Source organism: Somniosus microcephalus, chromosome 1 (assembly GCF_052327205.1).
Source record: "Somniosus microcephalus isolate GS21.2 chromosome 1, FLI_Smic_1.0, whole genome shotgun sequence".
In the NCBI taxonomy this organism is placed as follows: domain Eukaryota; kingdom Metazoa; phylum Chordata; class Chondrichthyes; order Squaliformes; family Somniosidae; genus Somniosus; species Somniosus microcephalus.
Genome location: NC_140987.1, coordinates 262,538,445 through 262,562,808, shown reverse-complemented (window position 1 = coordinate 262,562,808; position 24,364 = coordinate 262,538,445). Strand labels below are relative to the sequence as shown.

The window sequence follows — 24,364 nt, the reverse complement described above, 5'->3', positions numbered from 1 at the left end:
GAACCAATCTCGTGAACCTGCGTTGCACTCCCTCTGTGGCAAGTAGAGACTTCCTTAGTACTCCAGGTGTGGTCTCACAAAGGCCCGATATAATTGGAATAAGACTTCTTCACTCCTGTACTCAATTCCTCTTGAAGTGAAGGCCAGCATACCATTTGCCTTTCTAATGGCTTGCTGCGCCTGCACATTCACTTTCAGTTACTCATGTACAAGGACACCCAGGTTCCTTTGAGCATCTGCATTCCCCAATCTTTCACCATTTAGGAAATACACTGCTTTTCTGTTTTTTTTTTTAACCAAAGTGCATAACTTCACATTTATCCACATTATATTCCATCAGCCATGTTCTCGCCCACTCATTGAGCCTGTCGAGATCCCCTTGAAGCCTCTTCACAACTGACACTGCCACCTAGCTTTGTATTGTCAGCAAATTTGGAAATGTTACATGTAGTCCCCTCATCCAAATCAGTGATATAGATTGTGAATAGCTGGGGCCCAAACACCGATCCTTGCGGTACCCCACTAGTCACAGCCTGCCATCCTGAAAAAGACCCGTTTATCCCTACTCTGTTTTCTGTCTGTTAACCAATTCTCAATCCATGCTAGTATATTACCCCCAATTCCATGTGCCCTAATTTTGTTCACCAACCTCGTGTGAGACCTTATCAAAGGCCTTCTGAAAATCCAAATACACCACATCTGCCGGTTCCCCTTTGTCTACTCCACTAGTTACATCCTCAAAGAACTCCAATAGGTTTGTCAAACAGGATTTCCCTTTCATAAATCCACGTTGACTCTGCCAATCTTACTATTAGTTGCTAAGTGCCCAGTTATTGCATCCTTTATAATAGATTCCAGCATTTTCCCCAAATACTGATGTGAAGCCAACAGGTCTGTAGTTCCCCGTTTTCTCTCTCCCTCCTTTCTTAAATAGCCAGGTTACATTTGCTATTCTCCAATCTGCAGGAACCGTTCCAGAATCTATAGAATTTTGGAAGATGACAAACAATGCGTCCACTATCCCAATGGCCACCTCTTTCAAAACCCTAGGATGTAGGTCATCCGGTCCTTGGGATTTATCGACTTTTAGTCCCATTAATTTTGCTAGTACTGTTTTTTTACTAATAATTTCTTTAAGTTCCTCATTCTCACCACACCCTTGGATTTCTCGTATTTCTAGGAGGTTTTTTGTGTCTTCCTCCGTGAAGGCAGAAACAAAGTATTTATTTAATTTCTCTGCCATTTCCTCATTCTAAATTGTCCCGTCTCGGACAGTGAAGGAACTACATTTACCTTCGCCAGTCTTAACTTTTTACATACCTATAGAAGTTTTTATAATCCGTTTTTATATTTTTCGCTAGTTTGTGCTCATATTCCATTTTCCCTTTCTTTATCAATTTCTTGTTCCCCTTTGCTGATTTCTAAAAAGATCCCAGTCCTTAGGCTGACTGCTTTTTCTGGCAACTTTATAAGCTTCCTCCTTTGACTTAATACTAGCTTTAATTTCTTTTGTTAGCCATTGTTGGATCACTTTTCCTTTTGGGTTTTTATGCCCCAGAGGAATATATGTTTGTTGCAAATTATGCATTATATCCTTGAATGTTAGCCATTGTATGTCCACCTTCAGTCATTTTAATGTGTAGTCTCCCAATCTACCATGGCCAACTTGTCCCTCAAACCCTTGTAGTTTCCTCTGTTTAAATTGAAGACCTTAGTTTCAGATTGGACTACATCACTCTCAAACTTAATGTAAAATTCAATCATAGTATGGTCACTTGTCCCTAAAGGCCCTTTTACCACAAGATTATTGATTAGCCTTTTCTCATTACACAGTACCAGGTCTAGATTAGCCTGTTCCCTGGTTGGTTCCTCCACATACTGATCCAGGAAACCATCTCGCATGCATTCCAAGAATTCGTCCTCCACACCATGAGTGGTAATTTGATTTACCCAGTCAATATGTAGATTAAAGTCCTCCATGATTACCGTATTGCCCTTGTTGCATACACTTCTAATCTCTTGATTGATAATCAAGGATAGTCAGCATGGCTTTGTCAGAGGGAGATCATGTCTCACCAATTTGATTGAATTTTGAGAGGGGGTGACTAGGTGTGAGGGTAGTGCAGTTGATGTAGTCTACATGGACTTCAGTAAGGCTTTTGACAAAGTCCTGCATGGGAGACTGGCCAAGAAGGTAAGAGCCCATGGGATCCAGGGCAATTTGGCACATTGGATCCAAAATTGGCTTCGTGGCAGGAGGCAGAGGGTGTTGGTCGAAGGTTGTTTTTGTGACTGGAAGCCTGTGTCTAGTGGTGTACCGCAGGGATCGGTGCTGGGTCCTTTGTTGTTTGTAGTGTACATTAATGATTTAGATATGAATGTAGGAGGTATGATCACTAAGTTTGCAGATGACATGAAAATTGGTGGAGTGGTAAATAGCAAGGAGGGAAGCCTCAGGCTACAGAATGATAGACGGGTTGGTCAGATGGGCAGAACAGTTGCAAATGGAATTTAACCTTGAAAAGTGTGAGGTGATGTATTTTGAGAGGACTAACAAGGCAAGGGAATACACAATGAATGGTAGGATCCTAGGAAGGACAGAGGATCAGAGGGACCTTGGTGTGCATGTACATAGATTCCTGAAGGCAACAGGACAGGTAGATAAGGTGTTTAAAAAGGCATATGGGATACTTGCCTTCATTAGCTGAGGCATAGAGTATAAGAGCAGGAAGGTTATGATGGAGCTGTACAAAATGCAAGTTAGGCCACAGCTGGAATACTGTGTGCAGTTCTGGTTGCCACACTACAGGAGGGATGCAATTGCATTGGAGGGGGTGCAGAGGAGATTTGCCAGGATGTTACCTGGGCTGGAGCGCTTCAGCTAGGAAGGGAGACTGGACAGGCTGGGGTTGTTTTCCTTAGAGCAGAGAAGGCTGAGGGGGGACCTGATTGAGGTGTACAAAATTATGAGGGGCATAGATAGGGTAGATAGAAAGGAACTTTTCCTCTTAGTAGAGGGGTCAATAACCAGGGGGCATAGTTTCAAGGTAAGGGGCAGGAGGTTTAGAGGGGATTTGGGGAAAAACTTTTTCACCCAGAGGGTAGTTGGAATCTGGAACTCACTGCCTGAAAGGGTGGTAGAGGCAGGAACCCACACAACATTCAAGAAGCATTTACATCAGCACTTGAAATGCCATAGCATACAAGGCTACAGACCAAGTGCTGGAAAATGGAATTAGAATAGACAGGGCTTGATGGCCGGCGTGGACACGATGGGCCGAAGGGCCTCTTTCTGTGCTGTATAAATCTATGACTCTATGACTGTGCCCTACATTACCATTACTGCTTGGTGGCCAAAACACAATTCTCACCAATGTTTTCCACCCTTTGCTGTTTCTTAGCTCCACCCAAACCGATTCCAGTTCTACATCACGATCTGTCAAGCCAAGATCCTTTAGCTCTACCATACCGATCTTATCCCTTATTAACAGCGCTACGCCACCTTCTTTTCCTTTTTGTCTGTCCTTCCTCAACGTTGAGTACCCTGGAACATTCAGTTTCCAGCTTTGGTTACCCTGCAACCATGTCTCTGTAATGATAATTACATCGTACCCAGTTACTTCCATTAGTGCCATTATTTCATCCACCTTGTTGGGAATGCTACGTGCATTTAGATAAAGTGCCTTCAACTTTGCCTGTTCAATATTTTTCTGCACTTTGACCCTCTTTACTGTTGGCCTTTGTTTCTGCTCCCTACTAGTTTTGCTGACTACCTTTCCAACTTGCACTTCCAGCTTTGTTTCTCTCTGTTCTGGGCTCACACTTGGGTTCCCAGCCCCCCGACAAACTAGTTTAAATCCTTCCCAACAGCACTAGCAAACCCCGCTGTGAGCATATTGGTCCTGGTTCTGTTGAGATGCAACCCGTCCAGTTTGTACAGGTCCCACCTTCCCAATGCCTCAGGAATTTAAATACCTCCCTCCTACACCATCTCTCCAGCCATGCATTCATCTGGTTTATTCTCCTATTTCTGCTCTCGCTAGCACGTGGCACTGGGAATAATCCTGAGATTACTACCTTTGAGGTCCTGCTTTAATTTATTTCTTAGCTCCCTATATTCTGCTTGCAGGACCTCGTCCTTCTTTCTACTTATGTCGTTGGCACCGATATGGACCACGACCTCTGGCTGTTCACCCTCCCGCTTCAGAATGTCCTGCAGCCGCTCAGTGACACCCTTGACCCTGGCACCAGGGAGGCAACATACCATCCTGGAGTCACATCTGCAGCCACAGAAACGTCTATCTGTTCCCCTTACGATAGAATCCCCCATCACTATTGCTCTCCCACTTTTTCCTCCCCTCCTGTGCAGCTGAGCCACTCGTAGTGCCACGGACTTGGCTCTTGCTGCATTCCCGAGAAACCATCTCCCCCAGCAGTATCCAAAATGGAAAATCTGTTGGAGAGGGAGATGGACCCAGGGGACTCCTGCACGACCTTCCTAGTTCTTTTACTCTGTCTGGCGGTCACCCATTTCCTGTCTGCCTGTGCACTCTTTACCTGCGGTGTGACCACCTCGTTAAACGGGCTATCCACGAAGATCTCAGCCTTGCGGATGCTCCACAGTGACTCCCGCCGCAGCTCCACCTCTGAAACTTGGATTTTGAGTAGCTGCAGCTGGAGACACTTCCTGCAAACGTGCTCGCCCTGGACACCGAAAGTGTCCCCGACTTCCCACATAGCACAGGAGGAGCACTCCACGTAGCCGAGCTGCCCTGCCATGTCCAACCCTTAATTTACTCCCTTTACTTCCTCTAAATTAAAGAAGATTAAATACACTAGGGACCTTACTTCACTTTACATACTACTTACTCTAAACTAGAAACCTTACTTTCACTTTAATGATTGGACTGTAGAAATACTCACCAGGTCCTACTTACCGATCAGCTCCTTCCCTGGGTGCGACGTTACTTTAGCGGTTTTGCGGTTGCTCTTGTTGTTTGACTGCTCCCACTCTCGGACTCTTTCCTGGGTGTAAAGAAAGAACCAAGTCCTACAGAGTGAAAAGTTAGGGAAAGCAAAGGTGAAGCAAGGGAGCTCCTCCTTCCACTCCTCACCCAACTCTCAGAACTCTGTGCAAACCGCACTGCGAAGCCTGTTTTTATAGGCCTAGTTTCCCTAATTAACTGCCTTCGGCTGCTCTGAATTATCCTCTGCCTTCTCCGGGGCTGCTGACTCCTTTCAGGTCCGCTGTCCTCAAACTTTAAATGGGTAAGAAGCCTGACTCGCTGGCTTGGAGCCGGGCATGGAATGCGAGTGCCTAGTGGGCCACTTTTGGTAAGCAGAACTGGCGCTGCGGGATTCCCTATTGGATTTCTTGGTGACTATCTTATATTGATGGCCTCGAGTTATGCTCTTCCCCACAAGTGGAAACATTCTCTCTGTATCCACTCTTAAAATTTTTCATAATTTTAAAGACCTCTATTAGGTCACCCCTCAGCCTTCTTTCCAAGAGAAAAGAGACCCAGCCTGTTCATCCTTTCCAAATATGTATACCCTCGCATTTCTGATATCATCCTGGTAAATCTTCTTTGCACCCTCTCCAGTGCCTCTATATCCTTTTCATACTATGGCGACCAGAACTGTACACAGTGCTCGAAGTGTGGTTCATACAGGTTTAGCATAACTTCACTACTTTTCAATTCTATCCCTCTAGAAATAAACCCTAGTGCTTGGTTTGCTTTTTTTTTAATGGCCTTGCTAACCTCCGTCGCAACTTTTAGTGATTTGTGTATTTGTACTCCTAGATCCCCTTGTTCCTCTACCTCACCTAGAGTTGCACCTTCCTCCTTCTTAGGCAGTCCCTCAGAACTGAGGATGACTTGCTTCCACATTAAAAATGAGTTCTCAGGTGACTGGTGAGTTCAATGCTGGACCTACAGTCTCTGTCACAGGTGGGGCAGACGGTGGTTGAAGGGGCGGGTGGGTGGGGTGCTTGGGTTGACGTGCGCTCCTTCCGCTTGCTCCCGGCGAAGAGACTCGAGGTGTTCGGTGCCTTCCTGAATGCTTCTCCTCCACTTTGTGCGGTCTTGGGCCAGGGATTCCCAGGTGTCAGTGGGGACGTTGCACTTTTTCCAAGGAGGTTTTGTGGGTGTCCTTGAAGCATTTCCTCTGCCCACCCGGGGCTCTCTTGCCGTGCCGGAGCTCAGAGTAGAGCGCTTGTTTTGGGAGTCTCGTATCGGGCATGCGGACGATGTGACCTGTCCATCGGAGCTGATCGAGCGGGGTCAGAGCTTCGATGCTGGCCTGAGCAAGAACACTGACTTTGGTGTGCCTCTCCTGCCAATGGATTTGCAGGATATTGCGGAGGCAAAATGTACTACCCCACATTTTCCAAGTTCCACAGAGTAAAGTTGCCTGCTTGAGAGGTCTCACAGAGGTACTCATTGTGAGGAAATTGATGTTGTCACATTCACCAACCCAACAACGTGGAGATGCCCAAAACAATGACAGTGAACCGACCAGAAACTGTGTGTGTTGACGTTAACAACATGAACAAACCTGACTGTTAAATGATTATGTTCAGAGGGATTTAAGTGCCCTTATACACAAAACACAGAAAATTAACATGCAGATACAGCAATTAGGAAGGCAAATGGTATGTTGTACTTCAACCCCCTGCAATAAAGGTCAAGAGTAAGGAAGTTTTGCTGCAATTGTACAGGGTTTTGGGGTACTGTGTACAGTTTTGGGCTCCATACCCAAGGCAGGATATACTTGCCTTAGAGTGGGTGCGTAGAGGTTCACCAGATTGATTCCTGGGATGAATCATAGAAATTTACAGCACAGAAGGAGGCCATTCAGCCCATCTTGTCGGCGCCAGCCGACCAAGAGCTATCCACCCTAATCCCACTTTCCAGCACTTGGTCTGTAGCCTTGTAGGTTATGGCACTTCAAGTGCATATCCAAGTACTTTTTAAATGTGATCAGGGTCTCTGCCTCTACCACCCTTTCAGGCAGTGAGCTCCAGACCCCCACCACCCTTTGGGCGAAAACATTCTCAACACCCCTCTCAACCGCCGAACAATTACTTGAAATCTATGCCCCCTGCTTATTACTCTTCTAAGGGAAATAGGTCGTTCCTAGCCACTCTATCTAGACCCTCATAATTTTATACACCTCAATTAGGTCTCCCCTCAGCCTCCTCCGTTCCAGCCTATCCAATCTTTCCTCCTAGCTAAAATTCCCCAACCCAGGCAACATCCTCAAATCTCCTCTGCACCTCCTTCTGTGCAATCACATCCTTCCTGTAATGTGGTGACCAGAACTGCACGCAGTACTCTAGCTGCGGCCTAACTAGTTTTTTTTTTTTTTTTTTTTTTTTTTTTTAAATACAGTTGAAGCATAACCTCCCTGCTCTTATATTCTATGCCTCAGCTAATAAAGGCAAGTATCCCGTATGCCTTCTTAACCACCTTATCTACCTGTCCTGCTACCTTCAGGAATCTGTGGACATGCACTGCAGGGTCCCTCTGATCTACTGTACTTCTCAAGTGTCCTACCATTTATAGTGTATTCCCTTGTCTTGTTAGCCCTTTCCAAATGCAATACGTCACACTTCTTCAGATTGAATTCCATTTGCCACTGTTATGCCCATCTGACCAGTCCATTGATATCTTACTGCAGTCTGCAGCCTTCTTCATTATCAACCACTCGGCCAATTTTTGTATCATCTGCAAGCTTCTTAATCATACTTCCTACATTCAAGTCCAAATCAATGATATGTACCACAAAAAGCAAAGGACCCAGTACTGAGCCCTGCGGAACCCCACTGGAAACAGCCTTCCAGTCACAAAAACACCCTTCGACCATTACCCTTAGTTCCCTGCCTCTGAGCCAATTTTGGATCCAACTTGCCACTTTGCCTTGGATCCCATGGGCTTTTACTTGCGTGACCAGTCTGCCATGTGGGAGCTTATCAAAAGCCTTGCTAAAATCCATATAGACTACATCAAACACACTACCCTCATCGACCCTCCTTGCTGCCTCCTCAAAAAATTCAATCAAGTTAGTCAGATAGTTGTCCTATGAGGAGAGATGGAGTAGAATGGGCCTATACTCTCTGGAGTTTAGAAGAATGAGAGGTGATCTCATTGAAACATACAAGATTCTGAGAGGGCTGAACAGGGTAGATGCGGAGAGGCTGTTTCCCCTGTTGTAGAGTCGAGAACTCGGGGGCATAGTCTCAGGATAAGGGATCAGCCATTTAGGGCTGAGATGAGGAGAAATTTCTTCACTCTGGAGGGTTGTGAATCTTTGTAATTCTCTACCCCAGAGAGCTGTGGATGCTCAGCCGTTGAGTATATTCAAAACAGAGATTGATAGATTTTTGGACTCTTGGGGAACCAAGGGATATAGGGATCAGGCAGGAAAGTGGAGTTGAGGTCGAAGATCAGCCATGATCTTACTGAATGGCGGAGCAGGCTCGAGCCTACTCCTGTTCCTTATGCCCCGACAGAACTACCCATGTTTGAGCATGACTTGTTTTAAAGGAAGAGTAACCACCTTGTTTTGTGGCCTGGCATTCCCGGACCTTGTGGTTTCTACATTGCGGAGAGCAAAACACTAACAATGGATACAAAACTGTCTATAATCAAAAACACGCAAGCAAAATGGACAAAACGGCCAGTCATAAGGAATACGCAAGTTTAGTGATGGTGTTGGTGGACGAACATTTAAGTCTCTGATGTTCCACTGCGAACTCTAACATGTGAAACGACTACAAATGACTTGTTGTGATAAGTTACTACACACTGTGGGGGGTCCAGGTCGGCATGGTGGCTTCTGGACTGTTAATCACAGTTGGATTTACTGTAATTGATACGAGAAATTGTTTCCTGGATTTGATTTTCTCACTCATTCTACACTTAAATGCATTCTAACAGTTCAAACATACTCAATTGGTACGTATTCCTGCTAACGCTCCTGCGAAGCGTCTTGGGACGTTTTACTGCGTTAAAGGCGCTATATCAATGCAAGTTGTTGTTGTCACGCTACAGTTCTCTTTTGAAGTAGGAGACGGAAGAGGAAGGAGAAGAAAGGACGGGCATACGAATAAGTAAGTTATTCATACTGGTACTGAAAAATTTATGGCACAAAATTATTAAAAATAGAATTGTTGGTGAAGGGCTACTACAGGTAGACTACCTTTTATCCGAACTTCCGAAAACCGAAACCCTCTAAAAACCGAAGGTTTTTTCGTTCAACGTAAGTCGTGCGCACGACCCCGGCCGACGACCCCCCGCGGACCCCGACCCCCGCCGACACCCCCCCGCCGCCGACCCCGACTCCCGCCGACCCCACGCCGGCCCCGACCCCCGCGCCGACCCCGACTCCCGCGGACCCCCGCCGACCCCCACCCCCGCCGACCCCCACCCCCGACAAATTTCCCAGTCTTATAAAATACCTTCCGAAATCCGAAATTTTCCGAAAACCGAAACACGGCTGGTCCCAAGGTTTTCGGATAAAGGATAGTCTATCTGTAGTATCTTTATATAATAACATGTTAAAATGCAAAGTACAGACAGTGTATTCAATGACCTGTGTGCCATTCTAATCAAGGTTATGTCAAGTCAGTGTTTGTGTACCAACAACCCAGGCCTCTCGTTTTTCCAACATACTGGTCTCATCACCTGGTTTCCAAAATTACATTGGTGAGCAAGACACAAGGCTTAGGGACCCGTATTTTAAAAAGTGTGTTTAACGTACACCAGATAAGGATACAATTACATAGAATTTATAGCACAGAAACAGGCCATTCGGCCCAACTGGTCTATGGTTGCCCGAATCTATTCAGCGTAGCAGACAAAACGCCCACTCACATCACGTCATTCCTTTGCAACTCTGGGACAAAGTCCTTAACCTGGGGTGAACATCTTGCGTAAGTTTCAGAGTGTACATATTGCAAATAAAAAAAGGACAACCAATCTGCTGGATAGTTAATGGAATGAGATCAGAATCAGGGACCATGCTTCACGATTTATTATAAGTACTAGGCGTCATCGTGGATTCTCCTTTATGCCAGAACTTAGCTATTTTCAAGAATAAATATTGACACTACACCTTATATTGCAACTGTTGACACCTTGTAACCATGACAACATGGATATATGCACCCCGAGTTATACTGTATCACCTTTTAACCCGTACAAAAAAATAAATTGTTTTTCCTATCATGCATCAGTTACATGAGTCGAGTCAACATTTGTTACCCTTCCTCTCAAAGTGATGGCCCTGAAGACCCCTCTTCAAGATGGGGACCGAGAACACAAGGAATAGGAGCAGGAGTAGGTCATCTGGCCCCTCGAGCCTGCTCCGCCATTCAGTAACATCATGGCTGATCTTCTACTTCCCAACTCCACTTTCCACCCTATCCCTCGATTTCCTTAGAGTCCAAAAACTGCACACAGTATTTAAATCACAAGCTTGATGTAGAGTTCTCCTCCCTCGCCCCTGCGTTATTCATCTTCTTTTAGGTCGTTATGCAGTGCCTCTACTTGGAATATTGAATCACAGGCTGATCGGAGAACACAAAAAAGGATAGTTTTGGAAACTATGCTTTACTGGGACGGCTCCTGCTGAAACGTAATGTGTGCGTCTCAGTGGCCTTAGCCAAGAATGCATACTGTCCTTTGATCAACCAGCTCTGTGTAACACAGGCGCTTAAATCACCAGACGATCCGTATGAGCAGCTCATACTTTCCTGACAGGCAGAAGTCATCAATCCACCACCTTGCCATGTGGATAGTCATTGGTCTTACTGTACCTCCAAAGGTCTTCACTGCATTCTCCACCGCCGCGCTGATTTGCTGCTCATCTCGCACGTCAACAATACAGGGTAAAGCCTTGCCTCCGACAGCTTCAACTGAAAAGCAGAGAAAAAGAAAAATTAACATTGCCTGCGAACAAAAAAGAGACGTGGTATCTGCTTTCTTTACCCGAGGGGATTAATTGATAGCCGTGTGCATCACAAAGGCTATTTTTCATCCAAACAAAACAGAAACGCAAAACTGAAGAAAAACACACAAAAGACACTTGTATGATTTCTAAAACTGAAGTAGATTGGTGTTGGTGACGATTGAGACATTATGGACCCGTCAACATTCATCAGCCAACAGTATTCAGCAATTCACACAAACGTCACTGGCAGCAGCTTCCTATTCAAAGAGCCAAATGACAACAAGAGAATAAAAAGGTCCTGCTTTATGGGTTGAATTACAATGGGGCCTTCTGTGGAGGGTTCAACCCACGCTGGAAGGAGGGGAGAAATACTGTAGCTTGTAAAAGGTGCTGGAAAGTATAATTCTACTGATTTTGCAGATGCACGTTGGAATCGTGGAGCTTATAACCCTGGCTAATGTCGCTGACTGCAATGTACAGTGAGAATGTACATTCATGGCCCAATTCAAAGATGTGCAACAAATAACTTGGCGATTCTCATAACAAGCTAAATAGACAAGACATGGACTTCAATATTGAACAGCGATAGTTGTCATTTGTCTGAAACTTACAGACCGCAGTGGCCAGTAAACTCTGAAAAAGAACTCATTTTAATCTCTGACAGCCAATAAAGAGCAGCGACTTCGATAAACTTGATTATTAAAAGGGAACAATTCCAAACAGTTCCTTGATCCGAAGGCTACTCTGAAAGAAAGACTTGCATTTATACAGCGCCATTCACAACCTCAGGACGTCCCAAAGTGCTTTGCAGCCAATGAAGTTCATTTTGAAGTGTAGTCACTGTTGTAATGTTGCAGCCAATTGGCGCACAGCAAGCTCCCACAAACAGCAAACTGATAATGACCAGATAATCTGCTTTTAGTGGTGTTGGTTGTGGGGTAAATATTGCCCAGGACACTGGGGAGAACTCCCCTGCTCTTCTTCGAAATAGTGCCGTGGGATCTTTTACATCTACCCGAGAGAGCAGACGGGGCCTCGGTTTAATGTCTTATCTCAAAGGCAGCACCTCCAGCAGTGTAGCACTCCCTCGGTACTGTACTGGGAGTGTCAACCTGGATTTTGTACTCAAGTCACGGGAGTGTGAATTGAATCCACAACCTTCTAATTCAGAGGAGAGTGCTACCCACCGAGCCACAGCTGCCGCAAATTCTCCAACATGGCATGGATCTGCACCTGCAGTTTCTCATGTGACGAAATCCCGACTTCAAAAGCACCACCCTGGGCAGTTGGCGATTTGAAGCCAGATACTTGGTGGGGGAAAACCTAGTTCTATAAATGCCATCCTACCGCACTGACCAGGAACATCCTGGGTTTGTTGTCCAGTCTGTATTGCATTAGCTGATCACAGCAAGGTCGTGGTAAAAGCATCAGTTTTGGTTAATTGTGGGGGGCAGTGCTTGAAGGCAGAAATAAAATGGGACGTGGTTGGGTGATAGAAAGGTGAGCAGAGGGGAGAAATGGGAGAGGGGGGAAAAAAAGTAGATAGAAGTAATGGGCTCGGGTCCGAAGCAGCAGCCTATATGCGAACACGGATGGACACAAAGGGAATTCAGGTTACATGAGGGAGAAAGGAATAGGAGGATATGTTGATGAGTTTAGATGAAGGATGGGAGGAGGCTCGTGTGGAGCATAAACACCAGCATGGACCTGTTGGGCCGAATGGCCTGTTTCTGTGCTGGTACTTCGTAAACGCCATGGTAAAGAGAAGAGGCATGTTCTGGTCACAGAGGTCAGGGAGGAGACAATATGAAGGAGTTCAAAATTAAAGTCGAAGGTCCTGTGGTGGGACGAAGTCGCTTATAGTCAGTGAGAAGTCAGCGCAGAGCAGCCACACAAACCCACTACCCAGGTTTGGAGACACCCACAAAGAGGGGGTGGATATCGGCGTGCGTGCTGCTGGGTGCCGACGGCAATCAAAAGGTCGAGAAAGGGTGAAGAGTCAACGACGAGCTTGCAGAGGCTGATCCAGTGGAGGTGGGCAGTGGTATTGGGGTATTAGCACTGCGCACCAGCGGATCCCACATACCAACAGAGGAGGCAGTGAGATTGAAACCCCAGGACCAAGAGCAATGGAAATGTGTGCGAGTGCGTGAGTGAGCGAGCAAGTGTGCGAGCGAGAGATGTGGCAAATGCAACAACAGAAAGAAACAATATGTAGAGGATACCAGCTACCACATTACAAGCAAATAATTGCATCCAGGGGTTCAGACAACCTCATAAACCAGCAGCAAGTGAGAGTCAAGTCATTGTCAACAAGCTTGAACCCTAATTGGAACTGCTGCTTTGGAACAGCCTCCTGGCTGTTTTATTTTTGTATATACATTCAAAGCCAGGCATTTTAAATGAAGTTCCTTTGCCTATAATTTATTAATTGAATTTTCTATAAGTAGTAGCATATCACAGTCTGACGGAAGTTGTGGTCCAATTATTTTCCAATTTGAAAGGCAATGACATATCTATAAAACCAAATGAAAACTCAGGGAACTATCAAACTCCATTAACAGAGAAAGAGAGGAAAAGAGAGATAAACTTTGTCACTGCTGGGAGAATCGCAGAATGGAAATTTCTATCTGCATCATACAGAGTAGTGCTCCTAGGCTGAGCAGAATGACTTCAAAAAGTTCCCAAGATATTTTATCGGCGTTGGTCCGATTGTTATAAATAGATATTTTTCTTTGGAATTTCACATCTTCAATTAAGTTAAAGTACTTAAATGCATGCACATATGTTCTGTCCTACATGGCAGCGCCGACAAACCTCCTAATGCCAATTCAATTGCTAAAATTAGAAGAATCCAACAAGATAGGTCAGCCTTTTTCTGTTTTTATAAAACAGACACACCCACAACAGCTTGCATTTATACAGCGTCTTTAATGTAGTAAAACATCCAAAGGCGCTTCTTCTTCTTCGGCAGTCCCTCGGAACCGAGGATGACTTGCTTCCACATTAAAAATATGATGATTCCAATGCAGGACCTACAGTCTCTGTCACAGGTGGGGCGGGCGGGCGGGTGGGTGGGGTGCTTGGGTTGACGTGCGCTCCTTCCGCTTGGCTTCCACTTGCTCCCGACGAAGAGACTCAAGGTGTTCGGCGCTTTCCCAAGATGCTTCTCCTCCACTTTGTGCGGTCTTGGGCCAGGGATTCCCAGGTGTTGGTAGGGATGTTACGCTTTTTCCAAGGAGGTTTTGAGGGTGTCCTTGAAGCATTTCCTCTGCCCACCTGGGGCTCTCTTGCCTTGCCGGAGCTCCGAGTAGAGCGCTTGTTTTGGGAGTCTCGTATCGGGCATGCGAACAATGTGATCCGTCCATCGGAGCTGATCGAGCGTAGTCAAAGCTTCGATGCTGGGGATGTTGGCCTGAGCAAGAACACTGACGTTGGTGCGCCTATCCTGCCAGCGGATTTGCAGAGGCAGCATTGGTGGTACCTCTCTAGTGCTTTGAGGTGCCTTCTGTACATGGTCCATGTCTCTGAGGCATATAGCAGGGCAGGTATCACTGCTGCTCTGTACACCATGAGCTTAGTGCCGGGTTTGAGGTCCTGGTCTTCAAACACTCTCTTCCTCAGGCGACCGAAGGCTGCACTGGCACACTGAAGGTGGTGTTGGACTTCGTCGTCGACATCTGCCCTTGTTGACAGTAGGCTCCCAAGGTAGGGGGGGATTAAATACGTGGGGTTACGGGGCTACGGGGATAGGGCTTGTGTGGGATGGCTGTCGGTGTAGGGACCGGGTGCTAGGGTTTGGATGATCAGCCATGATCTCGTTGAATGGCGGAGCAGGCTCGAAGGGCCAAATGGCCTACTCCTGCTCCTATCTTCTATGTTTCTATGTTTCTATGTATGGAAAGCAGTCCATGTTGTCCAAGGCCTTGTCGTGGATTTTGATAATCAGAGGGCAGTACGGTGTGTCGGGGTAGGCTGGTAGAGGACCTTTGTCTTACGGATGTTTCGTTAAGGCCCATGCTCTCGTACACTTCGGTGAAGCTGTTGACGATGGTTTGGAGTTCAACCTCCGAGTGAGCGCAGACGCAAGCGTCGTCTGCATACTGTAATTCGACGACAGAGGATGGGATGACCTTGGATCTGGACTGGAGGCGACAGAGGTTGAACAGTTTCCTGTTTGTTCTGTAAATTAGCTCGACTCCAGTGGGGAGCTTACGGAGGGTGAGATGGAGCATTGCCGCAAGAAAGATCGAGAAGAGTGTTGGTGTGATGACACAGCCTTGCTTGGCCCCGGTTCGTACGTGAATTGGGTCTGTGGTGGAACCGTTGGTCAGGATCACGGCTTGCATGTCGTCATGAAGCAGACGGAGGATGGTGACAAACTTTTGAGGGCAGCCGAATTTGAGGAGGACACTCCATAATCCCTCACGGTTGACAGCGAGAGATTATCAAACAAAGTTTGACACCGAGCAACAGAAGGAGATATTAGGACAGGGCTTGGTCAAAGAGGTAGGTTTTAAGGAGTGTCTGAAAGGAGGAGAGGTTTAGGTAAGGAATTCCACAACCTAAGGCCTTGGTAGCTGAAGGCACGGCCGCCAATGGTGGAGCGTTGAAAATCGGGGCTGTGCAAGAGGCCAGAATTGGAGGCGTGCAGAGATCTTGGAGGGTTGTAGCACTGGAGGAGCTAATGGTGCCCGTCTCTCCCTCAGACAGTCAACACAGGAGGTTCAAGAGTAAACAACTTATCTGCCTATCCAGGATTCACTGTGTGGGTTTTTTTTTGTTAAAATATTAGCCGATCTGCCAGTGCTTAATGAGTTGGAGAACATACTGTGTTATGACAATGTAATGCACACTGTATTATCAGAGCCACTGATTTGTGACAAGTCTAATGCATTTTTATTACATGGCACTATATGATTATCAGTGTTTTGGGGATTAAATTCAAAATCAGCAGCCTTCATGTTCCTTTACCGACAAATTAACTTTACATCTCAATTTTTTTAATAATAAGACCCAGGATACACAGCAAAAAGGCAGACAAGAAGTTCTAGATTGGAAGCAGGTACGTGGGGCTTCGCAGTAGTGAGAAGGGGGGGGGGGGGGGGGAAGTTGTGGAGTTATATTGGCAGGAGAGGGCGGGGGGGTGGTGGTTAGCATTGGAAGATGGTTCTGGGAGTAGAGAGAGGAGGGAATAAGTTCTGTAAGTATTGGAGCACACAATATAGGGTGTACATAGACAGAAACATTGCAGGCGTTGGGAGGGGAGTCCCAGGATCCGGTTATGTGGGATGGAGAGTCTTGGGGTACAGCAGCACTGTGGAAGAACCATTCAATCCTGGATGCCAAACCCTGCAGTCAGGATTTGTATATAATGCAACAACTCCAAAAACCTAACCACCATGAAAAATAAAATGGCAGTAACAGTCACTGTGGCGCTTACATCCCCCAATTATATCAGAATAATAAAGCTTCTTGTTATTTTCCAATTCTTCATCAATTTTCTCCCTTCCACAACCACCCTGAAGACATTGGCCCGGATTTTGCGATAAGAATAATGGAGAGGCCATCAACGCTCACCGTTATTAAGGAGTAAATCGGACAGCATCTTTCGGCGTCCACACATGTACAGTTAAATGCGGAAATCAGGAAGTTGCTGTCCAAGTTGCCCTGCTCCTCCACATCCTTTGCTATACCGGTATCTCGCCCAGAGACTCGGCATTGAAACACATGGATGGGCGTGAAGTTGCGGTACTTAGATACCCATGAAACACGCCAGAAAAAGTTAGGGCTTGTCCATTTTTAACGCCATGCTAAGTCTTAATTACTGCCAAAAAACCTCTGGCCTTGAAAATTTACTTCTACAAGTGTGGAGTTTCATTCCTCCAGCTTTTAATTATTGTTAAGAGATTTAAAAAAATTTAAAAATGTAAAAAAAATCTTAAACTTTTTCTTGCTCTCTCCATCTTTCTTTCCCTCTCTAGTTATCTTTCTGTATATGATTTGGCATTGAATTAAATATTCTAATTTACACTTCCTGGTTCCGACTCAGTAATGATTCTTCAATCTGATTGGTTGTGGAGACACACCGTTGCTTTGCCTGTGGACACAGGTTCCCGATCCCCTGTAGAGGGCACCACGTCAGAATGGATTTTTAATCACCGTAACATCCAGTGCAAAAGCCCATCGAAAGTCTGTGGGCAAGTGTAAGTGTAATGAACGGCGAGAACCGTTCACTGGCCACTGACCGCAAAATCCGGGCCAATGACTCCTTGCTGGGGTCCAGTTTTTAACGAGTACCAGTCACCCCTCCAGTACCTTGCCACAGTGACCATTACTGATGAGTAAATCTCGACGGAGAGCACCAGCAGGCTGTTTGACAATGGAGGGAGTGCAGCAGATCCCAATCCTGTCCTCAGCGGACGCGCGCGCGCACATTTTTCCAGCAGACCTCTCTGGATAGGAATCCACACTGGGGCCGGGGGTGGGGGTAAACTGATGATAATATTCCCCATCATAATGAATTGAAGGTCGTAAAACTCGAAGTTCTCGTCACAAGAATCGTAAATCCATGTGCGGAGCGTACTTTGGGGCCAGCAGCAAACACCTTTGCTCCGCTGCTGGCCGCAAATTCTGGGCCATTGATTTCACTGCCACAGCCCCAAGCCAAACACCAGCACCGGTAATAATAGGTGCTGGCATGAATGGTACCTCATGCAATACATGGGACAAGTCTTAATAGCCTACTGCAAGACCAGTGCAAGCCCCAGATTGCAGTCCAGCACATTGATGGCATTGCAATGGAAAATAAATACCAGATTAAGCTATATACAGGGAATAGGCCAGGATTTAAAGCGAATATACACAAACCTAGATTACGCAAAAAATGCGTTGTACTTCATGTAATGACTGAAACTTTCATTTTTAACTTGGTGTTCTTGAAGTTTAATTCTATATCTTGTTCATGAAGACTATTCAAAATGGGTCCAGAAATCCACAAATGGCAGGCCATGACCATCTCCAGGCTCAATTACTTCCACCCGACCTTCAGCTACACCAACATTACTAAGTTGCTCATCATCAACATCCTGGAGGGGGTCACCATTGCCCAGAAGATTAACTGGACCAACTCATATCAACAGCATGGCTCCAAGAGCAGAGCAAAGGCTGTTTACTCTGCCAACTGCCTGACATCCCGGCCCCTCGAAACCTCTCCACGAGTCTCAAGTCGGGTGTATAATCATCACTCACTTGGAAGCCTGCAGTATCACCACACTCATGAACCTCAACACCATTCAGGACAGATTGGCTCCACTGCCACTGGATTAACCATCAACCCCCTCCACCACCAGCAGTGCACTGCGGTTGTATTATGTACGATCTACAGGATTCATTGAAGCAGCTCATTAAATGTAAGTCAACAGCAGCTCCCAGCCTCGCAACCTCGACCACCAAGAAGCACAAGAGCAGCAAGATCATGGGAATACCATCAGGTCCAATTTCTACTTGAAGTCACACACACTGTCCTAACTTGGACATGTATCGCCATTCCTTCAGTCGCTGGGCCAACGTCCTGAAATTCCCTACCCAGCACCATTGTGGGGCCAACATCAACATAAAGGCTGCAACAGATCAACAAGGCCCACCACATCTCCTTGGGGCATTAAATGCTGCCTTGCTGAGGTCATCTACATCCAGAATCAAACCAAAATTGAGAAACACACAACTTTGGCTTCCATTTTAAAATTCCCTCGAGACCTGGCTTGGTTACAATTTAAAGGGAAGGATGTAACAGACGTGTTATAACTTGAGAAACAGATTAGATCTTTGCTCCCACCATAATTAACGAACAGGCACATTGCTCACCTTGGAATACTTTACTAATCACATAAGAATTTTCATCTGTCTTTCCAGCGGCGATTTGAAGTTAAACCGAGCTAGTTACTTGGCAATAAAAAGTGCAACACTAACAGGCAGCGCAAGACATGAAAAGGTGCCATTTTGTCTCCATGAGCAGGATTGGAAAAAAAAAGAAAAAGGATTTGGACATGGCTCGTGACCATACATTAAAGTATTTAGCCAATGTGAAGCTATTGTGAATAAGGCCAATTCGGTAGTGGATGCATCTAGATGGGGCTGAACAACAATATGCATTTACATAGCGCCTTTAACAGAGTAAAACGTCCCAAGGCGCTTCACAGGAGCGATTATCAAACAAACTTCGACACCGAGCCACAAAGAGATATCAGGGCAGGTGACCAAAAGCTTGGGTCAAAAAGGTAGGTTTTAAGGAGCGTCTTTAAAAAGAGAGGGGGAGTTAGAGGGGTTTAGGGAGAGATTTCCACAGCTTAGGTCCTCAGCAGCTGAAGGCACGGCCACCAATGCACAATTGAGAAGAAATTCAAATGACATCGTTGAGGCCAATTCTGAAGTATAAGGCATGGTTCCAGACACCCTGTCTCAGGACAGATATATGGGGGGGGGGGCGGCGCGGTGCGGGAGGGGAAAGTGCGACTAAAGGTCACAAGGATAATTCCAGGCCTTAAGCAACTAAGTTATTGACTAAAGTGACAACTTACTTTATCTGGAGGAAAGACCAAGAGAAGACAAGATAGGTCCTTAGAATAATGACAGATTGGAGTGCAGATAAGCGATTTAGCTTGAACAATCAGCACAAAATTCAAGGACAGAATTACAAACCCTTGAGAAAGATTAGATAATAGATACCTTTTGTCCCCGCAGGATAGTTATGTAAAACAGTAAAAGTAGTTAATTCTGGGTCAATTGATAGCTTTGAAATGGAACTGCATCAAACATAGGTCGAGAAATTAATAAAAATGTTGGTCGAACTGTTCTCTCCCAGTTTTCTGTGTGAAGCGAACACAGAATCTTAGGGGAGGGAGAAGGAAGACTGCATGATTCAACTGGTTATGTATGGACCATGGCAGGAGGGGGTTTGATGGGCTGAATGTTCTTTTCCCCCCACCCTCAATTCCAAGCTTTCTTATTTTCTTACATAGGATTCATGCTCATTTTTAACATCTATTCAGTCACCAAGCTTAATTACTTCAGCCACTCAAAATATTCAACTATTGAGGCTTTAAGAATATAAATGGTATCACCAAAATATTTGGATAATGGTTTTCCTGGTGGTGGGGATAAAGGGAAAGAAAAGGCCCCAAGCTGTCATATGGTACACAGAGTGCAGTAGTTCAGAATTATTGTAATCCTAATGCTCAGTAGAGAAGAGGGACCTGGTGGCTCAGTGGGTCAGAGCACTGACTTTTTATTCAAGTTCCAATCTATTCTGTGGATGAAGGTACAGGGTATTCTCTCTATGGTACCTACAAGTGTCCCAAGCTAAATGAGTCTAAGCAGCATCAACACAGCACCCAGTCAGCAGAAAACATGACAAAACGGTCAGCAATTCCACCCAAATTAAATGAAGGAAATCGCATAGGGACAGTTGGTGTGGAAATGGGAAAAATTCATACTGGTGTAGAATGGGGAATTTATCCAATACCAGGGAAAGTGAAGGAAGCTTTCCGTTATCACTGATCAAAGGGTGGAATGTTTCCAACTCTATGGGGATTTCCGTAACAACATGCATTTATATACTGTAGTGCCTTTAATGTAGTAAAATGTCGCAAGGCGCTTCACAGGAGGGATCATCAAACAAAATTTGATACCGAGCCACATAAGGAGATATTAGGAAAGGAAGCTTGGTCAAATAGGTAGGCTAAAAGGAGGAGGGAGAGGTAGAGAGGCGGAGAGGTTTAGGGCGGGAATTCCAAAGCTTAGGGCCAAGGCAGCTGAAGGCTTGGCCGCCAATGATGGAGCGATGAAAACTAGGGATGCGCAAGAGGCCAGAATTGGAGGAGCATAGATTTCGGAGGGTTGTAGGGCTGAAGAAGGTTACAGAGATTGGGAGGGGCGAGGCCAGACAGGGATTTGGAAACGAGGATGAGAATTTTTTTTTTTATAAATATAAAACGAGCCAAATTTTCCAGACTCCCTACAGTTACCAAAAAGGAATTCTTGGCATCACAGTCTCCTGATTGTGAACTGAGTGAGGAACGTAGAGAAACAGTGGGAGTAAAATAAAACAGCATGGCCAATGTGCATTTTCAGAAGAATTACTTGCCAGACCTACTCCTTCCTAGTGTTTGTGGAAGGCATTTCTGTAGAGCCTCTCTCACCACTGCCTCGTGTAAAGCAGAGTTTTCTCATTATTGAAGGTCAGCTTCCCAAGCCTCCCTTCCACCCCAGAAAAGCTCTTCCTGGGGTGGGGGGAGGGGGGAGATGAAAGGACTGACCAGAGACAGGGAGGTACGAGCAGCTTGTCCTTCCAGCAATGTAGCAAATTCTTATAGCAATGTAACAAAAAGGGCGGAAAGACAATAAAATAAAACAAATCACAAGAAAAACAGGAAGAAGCAGCCAAAGAAAAGAAACACCCAAGGATAAAACAGTGAGTTATAAATATTACTAAATTGTTTTTGGGAGAATGCTCATGATGCTGAATTAAAGGTTCTATGCCTTTTTTTCACTGGACTAATTGAGGTGGGGTACAAAACGTAAACCTCAGAAACCCATGCATTTTGCGCACTACACATTTTGTGGTGGAAGAGAGAGATCTGTTCAGAGATGGAGTATAATAAAAGCATTTCACAACAGCCTCATGTCTGCTGCCATGCTCGGCATCCTAGGAATGACGAGTGCCTCGTGAACAGCTTGTCGGAGGCGAGGAAGTTTCTTGAGCAACATCAGAAAGTAGAGGAATTCAACAAGGATGTCAACCTTACCACCACCCGGACCAAACACCTCAAACACGACAACCAGAAAAACAAGTTCAGTGGTCTGACTTCAAGTTTTCTTCCAAAAGATAGGAATAATAGCTCTTGGCAATTATTTGCCAGAAGCTCATGTCCTGGCCAATATTTTAACCTCAACCAACATCACTGGAACAGATCATTTGGTCATTACCTGTTTGATATGTGGACAAATTGGCTGCCGCATTTCCTACACTACAACAGAGACGAAATTTCAAAAGTATTTCATTGGTTGTAAAATGCTTTGGGAATGTCCTGAGGTGGTGAAAAGTGCGATATAAATGCAAGTTCTCTTTCTTTCTTTGTCAGAAAACATGAATCTGAAGAACTTTGTTACCACACAAAAGAAGAAAAGCCAAGCAACAAAAGATCATCTTGCCAATGAAACATCTCTGCTGAAAAACATATTTGAGTGTCAGGTAACAGCAGACAGACGAAGGAGTTCAAGCAATACAACATCTCGCATCACAGGAGATCCCTCTGGCTTCCCGCACTGGCCAAAGCAGTTGGTGAAAGTGGTAGTGTCAGGATGAGTGGAAGAAACAATAATGTTGGATTGCCTGAAAAAAGCAGTTTGGCGCAGTTGACTGACCCAACGGTTTACCTGCTGCCTCCGATTCTGGGCGAGACCACTGACCTAACAGCTTGTGTCCAAACCACGGTACCTCGGCAAGGACAGCTCAGCAAATCATTTGCTGGGCAAATCTTGACTACCATAATTAGCAGCCAACTGCAGTGAAGTGCACATTGCAGGCAGATAGATCGATCTGCTGGATGTACGCTTGCACAGACTCTCGTGGCAAAACTGTTTGTCTTAAGAATGCTAATGGCAGTCACAACAGACAAACTGCAGATTATTATCCATTCATCGATAAACATATGCCAATCGAAATTTGGAAAGGCATTGTACCCAATAGGAATTCAAATCTGGTATACTTGCTCTTTTGATGTGAGAACATTCTCATGATTTCCTTTAAAAAAAATTCATTCTCAGGACATAGGTGTTGCTGGCAAGACCGGCATTTATTGCCCATCCCTAGCTGCACATGAGAAGGTGGCGGCCCCCTTGAACCACTGCAGTCCATGTGGTGAAGGTGCTCTCACAGTGCGGTTACGTCGGGAGATCCAGGATTTTGACCCAGCAACGACGAAGGAACGGTGACATGTCCAAGTCAGGATGGTCTGTGACTTGGAGGGCAACTTGCAGGTGGTGGTGTTCCCATGGGCCTGCTGTCCTTGTTCTTCTTGGTGGTGGAGGACGTAGGTTTCGGAGATACTTTCATATGGACAGAGTCTAAATCTTGCAGGTGGTTTCCTAGTTAGATTGAAACATTCGTATACAACTCCAATACAGCTGTACACATCAATGCTTCGAATTCTTGACACTTGATCAAACAGCATTAAAGTATGCTGCTCATGATGCATTAAGCACACAAGAGGAAGGAGACACACTGGTTGTATTAGATGAAAAAAATGTGCATGTAAAATGGCTACAAGATGATCATAACAGCAAATGACACAAGCAGTGTCATCCTTGTTTTGTACTTCTACATGTGACAAGCTGTTTTGCATCTTCAGGAGATATGCTTTTAACTGACAGACTGCAGTCTCCCAGTTCATGCGTTCTGCACAACAATAGCCAAACATGATTAGTCATTGTACCCTTGTTCCATGAACTTTGAGTCCAACACACAAGTTAGGCACATGAAAGAAAAGAAAGAGGTACTTGCATTTATACAGCACTTAGTCATATTTCATATGTGACCCATCATACTTCACATCCAATGAATTACTTCTGAAATGGAGTGGCTGTTATGCAGGCAGATGTAGCAGCCATTTTGTGCATGGCAAGATCCCACAAACAGCAATGAGGTGAATGGCAAGCACATCAGTTTTGATAGCATTGAGGCAAAAAGGAGGTGGGGTAGCATTGCTGGTTAAAGAGATTAACACAATTGTAAGGAAGGGTATTAGCTCTGATGATGTGGAATCTGTATGGGTAGAGCTGAGAAATACCAAGGGGCAGAAAACGTTAGTGGGAGTTATATACAGACCCCCCAAACAGTAATGCCGAGGTTGGGGATGGCATTAAACGGGAAATTAGAAACGCATGCAATAAGGGCAGTTATCATAAGTGACTTTAATCTACATATAGATTGGGCTAACCAAATTAGTAACAATACTGTGGAGGAGAAATTCCTAGAGTGTATACGGGATGGTTTCCTGGACCAATATGTCGAGGAACCAACTAGAGATCAGGCCATCTTAGACTGGGTATTATGTAATGAGAAAGGAATAATTAGCAATCTTGTTGTGCGAGGCCCCTTGGGGCGGAGCAATCATAATATGATTGAATTCTTCATTAAGATGGAGAGTGAAGTAGTTGACTCAGACGAGGGTCCCGAATTTAAATAAAGGAAATTACGATGGTATGAGGCGCGAGTTGGGTAGGATGGATTGGGAAATGTTACTTAAAGGGTTGACAGTGGATATGCAATGGCAAACATTTAAAGATCGCATGGATGAACTACAGAATTTGTTCATCCCTGTTTGGCATAAAAATAAAACAAAAAAGG

The 24,364-nt window shown here is 45.3% G+C and overlaps 1 protein-coding gene across 1 annotated transcript in view; it reads right to left on the bottom strand.

The window, feature by feature from the left end:
• Positions 1-24,364, bottom strand: part of hsdl2 (hydroxysteroid dehydrogenase like 2) — a 183,658-nt gene that overhangs the window by 94,683 nt on the left and 64,611 nt on the right. Inside the window, exon 3 of the mRNA XM_085984644.1 lies at positions 10,823-10,921. Coding sequence (XP_085840770.1) covers positions 10,823-10,921 — 99 coding nt within the window. The remainder of the gene's footprint in view (positions 1-10,822; positions 10,922-24,364) is intronic.